This window comes from Balaenoptera borealis (genome assembly GCF_965194805.1).
Source record: "Balaenoptera borealis genome assembly, chromosome: 19".
NCBI classification, from domain to species: domain Eukaryota; kingdom Metazoa; phylum Chordata; class Mammalia; order Artiodactyla; family Balaenopteridae; genus Balaenoptera; species Balaenoptera borealis.
The window spans coordinates 16,943,325-16,957,206 of record NC_138878.1 but is presented as its reverse complement, the minus strand read 5'-3'; the positions used below and the strand labels follow the sequence as shown (position 1 = coordinate 16,957,206).

Sequence of the window (13,882 nt, the reverse complement as noted above, 5' to 3'; positions counted from 1 at the left end):
AAAATTTCAGTATTTTATTTTTAAATTCTAGTATTTCCATGTGGGTTTTTAAAAATACTTTCTACTTTTTTGCCGAGAGTCCCTATTTGTTCATTCATAATGAGTACTTTCCATCACATCCTTTTTTTTTTGGCCGTGCCGTGTGGCATGTGGGATCTTAGTTCCCCAACCAGGGATCAAACCCATGTCTCTTCTAGTGGAAGTGCAGAGTCTTAACCACTGGACCCCTGGGAAGTCCCTCCATCATATCCTTGAACATAGTTATAACAGCTGCTTAAAAGTCTTTGTTCAGTCTGACACCTGGGTCATTTAGGATCAGTCTCCATTGATTGTCTTTCTCTTGAGGTGGGTCATGTTTTCATGTTTCTTTATCTGTCTAGAACTTTTGGATTGTATAATGGACATCGTGTAGGATATGCTGTTGAAACTCTGGATTCTGTTATAGTCCTCCAGAGAGTATTGATTTTTTTTGTTTTGTTTTGTTTTTCTTTTTTGGCTGCACCTCGTGGCTTGTGGGATCTTAGTTCCCCAACTGGGGATTGAACCCGCGCCCTCAGCAGTGAAAGTGTAGAGTCCTAACCACTGGACCACCAGAGAATCCCTGTTTTGTTTTGTTTTTATAAATTTATTTATTAATTTTTGGCTGTGCTGGGTCTTCGTTTCTGTGTGAGGGCTTTCTCTAATTGCAGCGAGCGGGGGCCACTCTTCATCGCGGTGCGCGGGCCTTTCACTATCGCGGCCTCTCTTGTTGCGGAGCACAGGCTCCAGACGCGCAGGCTCAGTAGTTGTGGCTCACGGGCCCAGTTGCTCTGCGGCATGTGGGATCCTCCCAGACCAGGGCTCGAACCCGTGTCCCCTGAATTGGCAGGCAGATTCTCAACCACTGTGCCACCAGGGAAGCCATGTTTTGTTTTAAAGTAGGCAATTAACTTGACTGATTCGTACTCCAAGCTCTGTCTCTTCTGTGGTGGGCAGCAACTCTTTTCAGTTCTTTTAATCTTAGCTGACCTATTTGAAGTTCTTCCCATACATGCTTAGTTCATAGATTAGCCAGAGATTTGGGCACAGTTTATATAGAATTGGGGGCTCTTCCTCTCTGGTTCTATCCTTTCTGATATTTCTCTTCTTATTTTCCACCTGCTGTAGTTGCCCTGAATTCTGTGCTTTGGTTCTCAAGCCCATAAGACAATGGGTTTCTCTTAGAATTTTAGCTATGCTGAGGCCTAACCCCAGACTAAAAGACAAGAAAAAGCAGGAAACTTACTCAATGCTGTTTTTCCCTTCTGAGTGCCTTCCCTAGTTTTTGCTCACTCTTGTCACCTTCAGGCACCTTCAGATATTTGCTTTTTACATTTTGTCCAGAGTTGATAGTTGTTATCTTGTGGGAGGGTTGGTCTTTTTTTTTTTAATTTTTTAATTTTTTAAAATTTATTTATGGCTGTGTTGGGTCTTCGTTTCTGTGCAAGGGCTTTCTCTAGTTGCGGCAAGTGGGGGCCACTCCTCATCGCGGTGCGCGGGCCTCTCACCATCGCGGCCTCTCTTGTTGCGGAGCACAGGCTCCAGACGTGCAGGCTCAGTAGCTGTGGCTCACGGGCCCAGTTGCTCCGCGGCATGTGGGATCTTCCCAGACCAGGGCTCGAACCCGTGTCCCCTGCATTGGCAGGCAGATTCTCAACCACTGCGCCACCAGGGAAGCCCAAGGGAGGGTTGGTCTTATAGGAGTTTTAAGGAGATCTTTATTTATTATTTTATTTTTTATAAATTTATTTATTTATTTTTGGCTGCATTGGGTCTTCGTTGCTGCGTGCGGGCTTTCTCTAGTTGTGGCGAGTGGGAGCTACTCTTCATTGCAGTGCACAGGCTTCTCATTGCAGTGGCTTCTCTTGTTGTGGAGCACTGGCTCTAGGTGCACGGGCTTCAGTAGTTGTGGCACGTGGGCTCAGTAGTTGTGGCACGTGGGCTCAGTAGTTGTGGCTCGCAGGCTCTAGAGTGCAGGCTCAGTAGTTGTGGTGCACAGGCTTAGTTGCTCCATGGCATGTGGGATCTTCCCGGACCAGGGCTCGAACCCATGTCCCCTGCATTGGCAGGCAGATTCTTAACCACTGTGCCACCAGGGAAGTCCTAAGGAGATCTTTATTAATTACTCTTTTCATTCATTCTTTTACTCGATCAACTAACAAATACTCATTTGGAGCTTACTTTATGTACTATGCAAAGCACAGACCAAACAAGAGAGACATGGTGCTTACCCTCATTAAGTTTAAACTCTGATAGAGAAGAAAGAAAATAAACACCAATAAAATAATTACTGATTTTGATAAGTACTACGGAGAAAAGAAATTGGGTGGTATCACAGAGTTAATAGTGTGGGGCATGGCTTTTAGATTGGTCAAGGAAGGCCACCCCCGAGGAGATAATATTTAGATTGAGACTTCCAGATACCTATGACTCAGCATTTCCACTTAAGGTATATACACATCAGGAGTGTATGTGCACACTTCCACCAAGAGAAATCTATTTTAAATATTAAGAAAATCTGACGTGTGAAAAGTAGACTTTTGGGAGAGGAGGAGTGTAAGTAGGGAAACCAGTTAAGAGGCTGCTGCCGTAGTTCAGTTTAAAGATGTTCATGGCTTAGAGAAAGGTTGTAGTGGTGAGGTGGAGAAAATTGAATGAATTTGAGAAACATTTAGTAAGCAGAACAGACAAGACTTGGTGATGGATTGGATAAAAGGGAAAAGGAAAAGGATGGAGATGTAACCAGTTAGTAACCTGGTTAGATTGTAGTAGGGAGTGAAAGGTACTCGTGAGAATCAACAATTTGTTGAATTTGAAATGCCTAAAAACATCCAAGTGGAGATTTCATTCAGCAGTTGGAAATATGTCCCTGGAACTTAGAGGGTAGACATGAGCCAGACATGTAAATTTGGGAGCTGTTAGCTTATAGATCATTTTTAAAGACCTGGGCCTGAATAAGATTGTCGAGGAAGAGAGTGCAGAGTTCAGGACCAGCCTTGGAGCATTTTGATATCTGGTAGAGGAAAAGAAGCCAGCAGAGGAGACATTGCAAGATGGCCATGGAGGTAGGAGGAAAACCAGGAAAGGGTGCTTGCTGTCCCAGAAACCGAGAGAGGAGTGTTTCAAGGAGTGAGTCAGCAAGGATGTCAACTGCTGAGAGTGTGTATGAGCTCCTTCACCGGGAGAGGGCAGTAAAGACCATTTTAAGAAAGTTCAGGAAAAATTGAGAATATATATTTTGGGGGGAATGTGATTAAATTAATCTGTCTGCACCCTTTGTCTATATTCTGTGATCTGCCTCACTAGAATTTAAGTTCCATGAGGGAAAGGACTTCGTTTTGTCCTTTATCCCTGGGATCTACAACAGTTTGACTGAATGAACCTTCTGTGGTAAAATGTTTAGCTTTTTAGATTTCTGTTCTGGCTGCAATTTAAGCCCAGTAAGTTGATTAAGACCTGGCCTCTGCCCTCAGAAACAAACTAGAAGAGGTATAATGTGTTAGGTACACTATCCTAACTACATCCAAAGTGCTATGGGAAGGCAGGGAATGTGGTCTTGAATTCTGCCTAGGCTGGGGTGGCACAACTGGGGACACCTTTCTAGAAGCAATGACATCTGAGCCAGGCCTCAGAGGATGAACTGGAGTGGGCAAGGCATTCCACATGGAGGGAAGTACAATTTGTTTTCCATGTATGTAATTTCCTTTATCTTTCTTCAAAAGGATCAGGCTCAAGTTCACTACAGATCACAAAACATGATGTCCTGTTGACTACTTTAAAATCTAACCTGTCTGCTTTGGAGGACAAGTTTCTGAAGGATCCTCACTGGAAGAAATTGAAACTCCTAAGGGATGAAATTGCTAATGAGGCAGAATGGCGACAAGACTGTATGGATGTCACCTGGCGTTTTACTTCCCAAACCTTACTGTTGCTGTTGTGCTTGAAGGAAACCATGATCCGCCTTGCAGTTGAGTTCAATCCAGGTAAACCCAACCCGAGGACTCCAGAAGCTGCTCCTGCCCTGAGCCCGGATACACTTAGTATCTCACAGCAAAAGACTGTCCAGTCAGTTTTGCAGTTTGTAGTTACCTTGGGTGTCTGCCCCTATCTTGTGCCTGGTGTTGGAGTCCCTGTGAGATACAGGACTGAGTTTGGTGCCGTTGTTCAGGACGTGGTGTGTCTCGGTGCTGCCCCCAGTGCACCCCGGAGACTGTACACCAGCTGCAAGGTCCTCCTAAATGTTGCTCAGCACGCATCTCTGGGGAGCTTGATTTTCTGCCGCCATTTTGGGGATATCGCAGCAGGTCTGTGCCAGCTGGGATTCTGCCCAACCAAGAGAAAACCGCTAAATCCCGAGGAAGAGGTAAACATACGTTGAGAGAGTGTTTGAGTCTGTGTGAATATGTGTGTATACTTGTGTGTAGTTGCTATAAAAGACAGTCTTAGTTCTTTGGAAAAGTGCTGATGGAAAGATCTAGAATTTTTATTAAATGTCCAAGTATCTCTGGTGGATAGATGAATCTTTATGGGGGTTGGAGCTTTCATTTATTAAATACTAGTCCTTTCACACCTGGGGAGTCCATTTCACCTGTCCCTTCTAGCCATTTTTTGAAACAGCTGTTGCAGGCTATTTCTTTGAGCCTCTGTTTCCTCTTTTGTAAAATGTGTTTAATAATTGCAAGGTGGCTGTGAGGATTAAGGATAATGTGTGTAAAGTACCTAGCCCAATCCCCAGTAGTGCTCATCAAAAAGTTATTACCATTAATATTAATATTAAACTATTCACACCTCCTTCATTAAGTTCTTGGGAGGATTAAGGGAGATAAAGTATGCAAAGCACTGGGTACACTGCACAATCCAATCAGTGTTCGTTGTTATTATTAGATGACAAGGGTATGTGCCTGTGTTTTGCTGACAGTCAGTAAGGATTTGAGTGTCTGGACTATAAAGGTGCTGTGGAGGTTACAGAAGCATTAGACGTGGTCCTTTTCTCAAACAGCTCACACAGTAATTGGGGAGACAAGGCTCACAAGTATAACATAGCAGTGACCACTACTCCCCCACGAGAGGACCACCAGCATCAGCACAGGAGCCTAACCAGGAGAAGCTGTTAAGATATAAATGTATCCAGGGTCACACGTGGGGTAATTCCTTCGCTGCTGCAGCCAGATTTCATAATGCCCACTCACCTCATTTCTCTGTCACCTTTCTATGTCACCCTCCAACTTGTTCCTTTTCTGTTTGTTCTCCTCTTCTATTCCCTCTTCTGCCTATGCTCACAAAACAAAACAAAACAGAAAACATTTAAAAGCCATTGTCACCCGAGCAGTGACACGAAATTATGAGCTCCCCCAGTGCACTTACATTTTGTGGAGCAGAGCTCTGTGCTCTTTACAGCAGGGTGTGAATCTTGACAGCTCTATCAGTGCCTGCTGCCTGCACTTCCTTGAGATGGGGGTTCTGGAATTACTATTGCTAGCGCTAAGCAGTGCCCAGGGGTCTCAGACAGAGGAGAGAAAAGAAAAGAGAAACACAAAGAAAGGACCAAGTGAGGGGGTGGGAGGAGAAGGGGAGACACGGCGGGTGTACACTACGAAGCTGGACAAGTCCCAGCAATAGCTGCTGCTCTAAGCAGCACCTGTACTGCAGTTTGCTAAATTGTAAGGGGCAGGGCTCTCTGAGAGCTTGACTGTGAGGTTACCAAAGGGGGACAGTCTCTTGAGGCTCAGAGACGGGGCCCAATTAAATAACACCCTTCTTTACTGCCCAAGTTCTGAATCAATTAAAAGGCAGTTAACAGTACGAGATGACAAGTCAAAATGTCCCCTTTATTACTCATAAAGGCAGAGTTGGAAGGTATATAGAGGGAGACAAATGGGTCTCCTAACAGTGCATTCCAGAATTAGACACACTTCTCACCCAGTTTTAAAGAGTGCCAGAAAACTGCAGCGCCTTCTGCCCCTTGGCAGGGGACATGCCCCTGAAAAGTCTACGGCAGGGAAGAGCAGAACAGAACGTGTGCTCGCTCCCAAGAGATAGAAGAGGAGCGAGCTCATCTGTGCGTGCCAGGACTCACCAATCAGATAAATCAGTGCAATCTCCTGCCCGGAAGTGGGTGAGGGGATGGAGAGAGGGCCAGGAGTGGTTCAGTATTATAGCTTCCTCCAGGTAGAAGGAAATCAAGAGGCAAAAGAAGCTTGCCTCCCTCTCCCCTTACAAGCATCTTTGTTCAGTATTGCAAAGCATTGCCTTCTATTGCCTGCCTAGTTTGTATTCCACAAAAGCCAAATACGTGTTTCTTTTAGGTGTTAACCGAGGACGAAAGAGCCCTATCTAGGAAGGCTCTGAGAGACATCTTGGATCAAGTGTATCAACCATTAGCAGTCCGAGAATTACTTATCCTCCAGGGAGGACCACCCCAGGTATGCATGCCTGGGGACTCTTGTGTGTGAATCTTTAATGATAATGTGTGGTGTACTGTCTTCTTCTCCTGGGAAATTAATCTAGTTGAGTCTTATTTCATCTTTTACATTGTTAAATGGTATTTGTAGAGCTAAATTACACTGACCTTTGGGATAATTTAAAAGGATTTTTCTTTTAGTGGAATGATGGGCACTGTTCCCAGGAATATTGTGATCATTTTTTAAGGCTTATGACAAAAATATATTTTATTCATTCTCAAACTGGATCTTTTTTTTTTTTTAAACTAAAATTTGGCTGTTTGACAATACATTCTTCTGGCAGAAGTGTTCGAACATCTTATTCTTTGAATGGAGTATTTGAAGTCAAGAAATTAAAATTAGAGCAATTAATGGACTATTCTTAGATCCTTTTTTGAAAAACGTAATAGTATATATTCTGCTAGGCATAAGATAGTTTCTTTTTTCCTTAAAAATAATTATTTATCCAAAATGATTTAATTTGATGATGTAGCTGGATTTATCTATTTTCTTTCAGTACCTAAATTTTAGTTATGAGTTTAGGTGAGTAAAGCATGAAGGGCCAAAGGAATTGGCTGTAGGACCAGCTGAAGCTGGCTACAAAGATATCTCCTAGTTGAAGTCATTTTCATCTCGTCCTTAGAATGTTACTGTAGCCTCACATTGGGCTCCTCTGGCTCATACTCTGCTTCTCTGAATGAGTCCACAGTTTGCCAGATTAAACCAAATACATTATAAGAGCATGACGAGAAACAGAGGCTCTGGAGTTAGGCACGCTGGAATTCAACCCCAGCGTGCAGTTGTTTGAATTAGTAAGCCTTTCCATCCCTCAGTTTCCTTACCCATAGAATGGGGATGGGGATGACAACAGACCCTTCCTTATAAGTTCCTTTTGAGATTGTGGGGGAGGTGCTCACCACAGTGCATTGGCACATCATAACCCCTTCAATAAATGGTAATTATTGATCTTCCTTAAATAAAAGAGAGAGAACAGGCTAGTTGGGATTAAATGTTTTTCTTTCACTAAGTTTTATGCTCACATAGTTAGACACAATGAATGACCACACCATAGTTTGCGTTCTAGCCCAAAATAAGGGACACCAAGTCTGTTTTGTTCATGGTGGCTCCACAGAGCTCTCAAAAAGGAGTTCTTGAAGAAATCTAACTCTTCTTGAAACTGCCATGTCAAAAGGAATCAGAGCAGCTGAGACTGTGGAGGCAAGGACTAGTGTCCTCTCAGTGTTGTGAACTGTCCTCTTAGTGGTGAGTCATGCTCATAGGAGTCTTCTTTGGAAGCTAGATTTGATTGGAAGGACTGCATTCAGATCGGTTACATTAACCTTGTGTCCCCCAAATCTGTATTTTATTCACAGACATGTTTGTCTATTTCTGGGTTTGAAATTTCACTTGATACTTCACTTGAAGAAGTTTCACTATATTTTTACTTTCTTAAAAGTGATGCTGAAATAGGTTTTGTAAAGGAGTCTTTTTTTCTTTTTAAGGGAAAAATTTTGCTCTTTTGAAGTCTGTATAGCATACTGTTAATCATCAGTATGACTCAGTATATTTGTATATTTTTAATTTCTGCATATCTGTTACACTGACATTCAGTTCATACCTTTCCCTTCCTTTTTTAGTCCTGCACAGACGGGAAGACACAAGTTATGTGTCGGGCCCCAGCTTGGCTCCAGCGTCTATGTGGGCAGCTCCTCTCTGAAAGGTTGATGAGACCCAGTGGTGTTCAGGCAGTAGTCCGGGGCATTTTGGAAGGAGCTGGTGGTAAGAAATAGATGTTTGTTACTTTGATATCCACTTTCCTTTGAGTCACAGTGAAATATTGGTCTTTAGCATTTGACTGTAAAACCTGATGGAGACTAGACTTTGTGGAGAATGAGGAGGTTAAACCTTAATGAGCTCCTTTTCCAAAGAAACTCATTTTCTTGCCATTTTTCCAAAAATAGTTGTGATACACTGCTCATGTTGTTGACTAATATTGTCAACTGTTTCAAATAACTTACACAATCAGAGGAAAACATTGCACAAAAAGTTTAAGTAAAACCCTATAGAAAACGTGAAATTCTCTGTGGAAAAGAGTCAGGGTGCTAAGAGTACTTCACCTCAGGACTTAAAATACGAAACAGTTCTCCTGAAGCTGGAGATACCCAAGAGATGCAAACTTTGGGATGAAATTTTAGATTCATTTCCACAATTATATTCCCTTAGTCCTCATTAATAGAAAGAAGGTTCATTATCATGTTAAGTATGGTAGTAGTTTTTAATTTATATTTTTTGATTTTTAAACAAAATTATACATGCACATAGTTTAAAGAGTCGATAGGTCTATAAGGCTTTTAGAGAAAAATAGCAGTTCTTGGCAGCATTTCACTCCATTTCCCATCCTCGGAAGCAACCACTTTGATCATTTTTAGCAGGTTTCTTCTGGTATTTACCTCTCTTTTTCTAACTATAATGCGCTTACAGCACCTTCTTAATTTTTCAGTTTTAGGCATCATCTATTAACTCACCATGAGTGAAAAAGGATTTTGTTCTCTTTCACAACCCTACCATCATTCACCCAAGCATACTTCCAATCCCCTTAATATAGTCATATCTTAGTTTTGGTTAGATCAGTATTCAGTGTTTATACTCTTCTGTGTGATTACTGTATACAGCTGAGCTACTGTAGTATACTTTTCCTTTTTTACACACTTTTGTACTTCCTGGAGTTAATAGCTATCTGTTTTGTTTGTCTGCTTAGTTTTGTATGTACTTATCACTAATCTGTTTTCAGACTCCATCCCAGTTGTTTAAATCTCCTTTTAATACATTCAAATACATTAGTTGTTCTATCCGTTTTATCTTCTTGAAGACACCTCTGTCTCTGAGTCTTCTGTTGTTTGGACTAATTACCTCCACAGAGCTGTCATCCTAGGATCTCCCTTCACCTTTTTCCTGGTGATCCCCTTGGCTTTCTCTTGTATTTGGTCCCTTGTCTCCTGTATCCCCTGCACGTTAATTTCCTATTGCTGCTGTAACAAATTACCAAAAACTTAGTGGCCTTTTGATGGAAATAACATTTAAACTGAGTCCTGAATGCTGAGTAGGAATATGTTCATTGAAGAGTGAGGGAAGACTGTATAGTTCGAGAGGATCCATATATGAAGGAACTGACATAGGAAAGAACAGTGTTTTTGAGGAAATTTCAGTATGGGTAGAGCAGGGAGGGTAGAGAGTGCAGGGAAAGTGGTATGAGATGAGGGAGGGGTGTGAAATGAGGGTGGAGGGGTGTGAAATGAGGGTGGAAGGGTGTGAAATGAGGGTGGAAGGGTGTGAAATGAGGGTGGAAGGGTGTGAAATGAGGGTGGAGGGGTGTGAAATGAGGGTGGAAGGGTGTGAAATGAGGGTGGAAGGGTGTGAAATGAGGGTGGAGGGGTGTGAAATGAGGGTGGAGGGGCGGGCAGGAGCCACATCATGGAGGCATTTAGGCCTAGTTCAGGGTTTTGAACTTTATTCTGAGGGCAATGAGATACCACTGGCGGGTTTTAAGGAGAGAGACAGGATCAAATGTACATTTTAGAAATATATTTCTGGATGTATTGTGAAGAATGGGTTGAGTAAGAGCAGAAGCGGGGAAATCAGTTAAGAAGAAGCAGTCATCTGAGAGATCACAGTGGCTTGGATCAATGCAGTGGCAGTGGAAATGCAGAGAAATGAATGAATATAAGACGTATTTAAGGGGAAGAGTTGCCAGCACTTAATGAAGGGCTGGATATGTGGGGAGGGAGGAGGAGAGAGAGAATCAGTCCTGACTTTCCATTTCTGGGGTGGTCAATGTACCTTGGTCCTGTCAGACAAAATTGAGGTCGGTGTGGTTGGCAGACATTGGTAGATTTGGTCGGCAGTGGCTGTAATGTTGCCTCCCCAGTTCTGCCTGCAGTGGCTTCTAGGACCAATGAAATGGAAAATTAACAGTTACCTGTGAGAAGTTGTCACATGCAGATAGGTCCTTGCATCTTCTTTTTCCAGAGAAAGCTTAGACTTCACCCAAGGGCATGCAAATTGGGGAGCTGCTATAAGAAACTTAGAACCTTAATTTTGTACTTATGCATATATGAATATATATATGGTTTATTCTCAATGATTTGAGGCAGTTTATATTTACTCGCATATTTGCCATTTCTGGTGTTCTTCGTTTCTTTGTGTAGATGCAAATTTTAATTCAAATTTCCTTCTGCCTGAAGAACTCTAACCTTTCTTATAGTGCAGATCTACTGGCAATGAATTCCCTTAGCTCTTGTTTGTTTGAAAAAGTCTATTTCACCATCTTTTTTGAAAATATTTTTGCTGGATACAGAATTCTAGGTTGATCGCTTTTTCTTTTAGTGCTTTAAAGATGTTACTCCATTGTCTTCTGGCTTGCATGATTTCTGATGCAAAGTCTACTGTCATTTTTGTCTTTGTTCCTCTGTATCTGATACACCCTGTTTTTCTAGCTGCTTTTAAGATTTTTCTGTTTATCACTGGTTTTTAGAAATTTGATTATGATATGCCTTGGTGTGGGTGGTTTTCTTCATGTTTTTTCTGCTTAAGTTTTCTTAAGCTTCTTGGAGCTGAGGGTTTATAATTTTCATCATATTTGGAAATTTCTCAGATATTATCTTCAAATATTTTTTTTCTGTCTTCCCTTTTCTCTTTCTGGAATTTGAATTATACCTAATATTATACTTAATATTATACTTAATATTGTCCTACAAGATACTGTTCTCTGTTGATGTTTTTCAGTCTTTTTCTCTCTGTGTTTCATTTTGGATAATTTCTATTGCTACATTTTGGATAATTTCTATTGCTACATGTTCAAGTTTATTAATCTTTTATCCTGCAGTATCTAATCTGCTGTTAATTCCATCTGGCATATTTTTCATTTCAGATTTTTTTTTTTTTTGGCTGTGCTGCACAGCTTGTGGGATCTTAGTTCCCTGAACAGGGATTGAACCTCGGTCCTTGGCAGTGAGAGCACAGAGTCCTAACCACTGAACTGCCAGGGAATTTCCCTCATTTATTATTTTTTTTCATTACTAGAGGTTCACTTTGGGTCTTTTTAATATCTTCCATTTCTTTCCTCATTATGATCATTCTTTTCTTTACCTTTTTGAAAATAGAGAATAAGTTTATAATAGCTGTTTAATGTCCTTGTCTCCTAATTGTCATCTCTGTTTTTATGTGTCTGTTTTTACTGATTTTTCCTTCTTGTTATGTTCCTTTTTGCTTCTTTGCATACCTAGTAGGTTTTTTAGATTGAGAAGTTATTCACATACCATAAAATTTACTCTTTTAAAGAGTACAGTTTAATGGTTTTTAGTATATTCACAGAGTTGTGTAACCATCACCAATATCTAATTCCAAAACATTTTCATCATTCCCCCCAAAAAACCTCTTACCCATTAGCAATCACTCCCCATTCTCCCCTCCTCCAGCCCTTTGTAAGCACTAATCTACTTTCCGTCTTGATGGATTTGCCTATTCTAGGTATTTCATCCGAATGGAATCATGCAACATGTGGTCTTTGGTGTCTGGTTTGAGACACTTAGCATAATGTTATACCATGAATCAGTCCTTTGTTCCTTTTTATGACTGAAAATATTTCACTGAATGGATATGCCTGGTAATTTTTTTTTTAATTTATTTATTTTATTTTTGGCTGTGTTGGGTCTTAGTTGCTGTGCACGGGCTTTCTCTAGTTGCAGCGAGCGGGGGCTACTCTTCATTGAGGTGCATGGGCTTCTCACTGCGGTGGCTTCTCTTATTGTGGGGCATGGGCTCTAGGCATGTGGGCTTCAGTAGTTGTGGCACGCGGGCTCAGTAGTTGTGGCTCACGGGCTCTAGAGCTCAGGATCAGTAGTTGTGGTGCACGGGCTTAGTTGCTCTGCAGCATGTGGGATCTTTCCAGACCAGGGATCGAACCCGTGTCCCCTGCATTGGCAGGTGGATTCTTAACCACTGCGCCACCAGGGACGTCCCTTGCCTGGTAATTTTTTAATGTATATTGGATGTTTTAATTTTACATTGTCGGGTGCTAGATTTTGTTGTATTCCTTTGTTGGGCTTTGTTCTGGGATGCAGTTAATTTTCTTGGGATCAGTTTGAGCCCTTCAATCCTGGCTTTTAAGCCTTGTTACTGTGGGTCTAGAGCAGCCTTTAACCCAAGGTAATTTGGCACCACTACTAAGGTAATACCTTTCTGATATTCTGTGTATTAGGAGACTTTTCCATGCTCACTAGTGGAAACATTAACTATTCCAAGCCCCGTGTGAACTGTGGGGATTGTTCCCCCTACTTCTTTCTGTGGTTCTTGCCTTGGGTTTTTTTTCTCACACACGTACACAGATCATACTCCATGAAAGACTTGAGAGAGGATTCCTCTGCAGATCTCTGGAGCTCCCTCTTTGTGTAGCTGTCACTTCTCTGGTGTTTTGCCCTGAAAATTCTAACTGTGTTGGTCTCCCTGAACTCTGAACTGTGTTTCTTTAATTCAACCAGGTGGCAGGCTTCGTTTGGGCTCTCCTTAGCTGTGGTGTAGCCTCAAAACTCTCTCTAGGTAATAGGCTAGGGTATTCATAGGACTCACCTTGTTTGCTTCCATTCTCTTAGGGTTCAGTGTCTTGGGCTGCTTGTTGTCCAGTGTCTGAAAACCATTGTTTATGTATTTTGTCCCATTTCTAATCATCTAAGATGGTAAGGTAAATCTGGGACCTGTTACTCCATAGTTTTGGTTGAAGACAGTTTGAGGGTTTCCCTGGTGGTGCAGTGGTTAAGAATCCACCTGCCAATGCAGGGGTCATGGGTTCGAGCCCTGGTCCAGGAAGATCCCACATGCCGCAGAGCAGCTAAGCCTGTGCGTCACAACTACTGAGCCTGCGCTCTAGAGCCTGTGAGCAAGCCACAACTACTGAGCCCACGTGCCACAACTACTGAAGCCCGCATGCCTAGAGCCCGTGCTCTGCAACAAGAGAAGCCACCACAGTGAGAAGCCCGCACACCACAATGAAGAGTAGCCCCCACTCGCTGCAACTAGAGAAAGCCCGTGTACAGCAACGAAGACCCAACACAGCCAAAAAAAAAAAAAAAAGTTTGAAATACATGATGTATATAAAGAGAGAGAATAATAATAATATTAATCATTTAAAAGGTAATAAATACTAAGAAGAAGCTAGTGTTCAAGTCGTATGAATAATATCATTACAGTGGTTAAGTGCTACTTTTTTCTCTGAACCTCCCAGAAACCAACATCAAAAGGAAAGTACGGAGGGATAGATTATCTTACAGAGGAAATTAACAACTTTCAGTAGGGAAAAAATAGTTTTTACTCTAAATTTTAAGGACCTTCTGTGGTGAACTGCAATGAGTTTTTGACACCTCTATCCATTG

The 13,882-nt window shown here is 41.9% G+C and overlaps 2 protein-coding genes across 5 annotated transcripts in view; both read left to right on the top strand.

Moving 5' to 3' along the window:
• HAS3 (hyaluronan synthase 3) overlaps positions 1–13,882 on the top strand; it is a 229,423-nt gene that overhangs the window by 35,250 nt on the left and 180,291 nt on the right. The gene's annotated exons all lie outside the window — the stretch shown is intronic.
• The window catches only part of TANGO6 (transport and golgi organization 6 homolog), a 178,982-nt gene that overhangs the window by 10,261 nt on the left and 154,839 nt on the right, over positions 1–13,882 (top strand). For all 4 annotated transcript variants that reach the window (XM_082369795.1, XM_082369797.1, XM_082369796.1 and 1 more), the window contains exons 2-4: positions 3,741–4,381; positions 6,324–6,440; positions 8,096–8,237. In XM_082369795.1, coding sequence (XP_082225921.1) covers positions 3,741–4,381; positions 6,324–6,440; positions 8,096–8,237 — 900 coding nt within the window. The remainder of the gene's footprint in view (positions 1–3,740; positions 4,382–6,323; positions 6,441–8,095; positions 8,238–13,882) is intronic.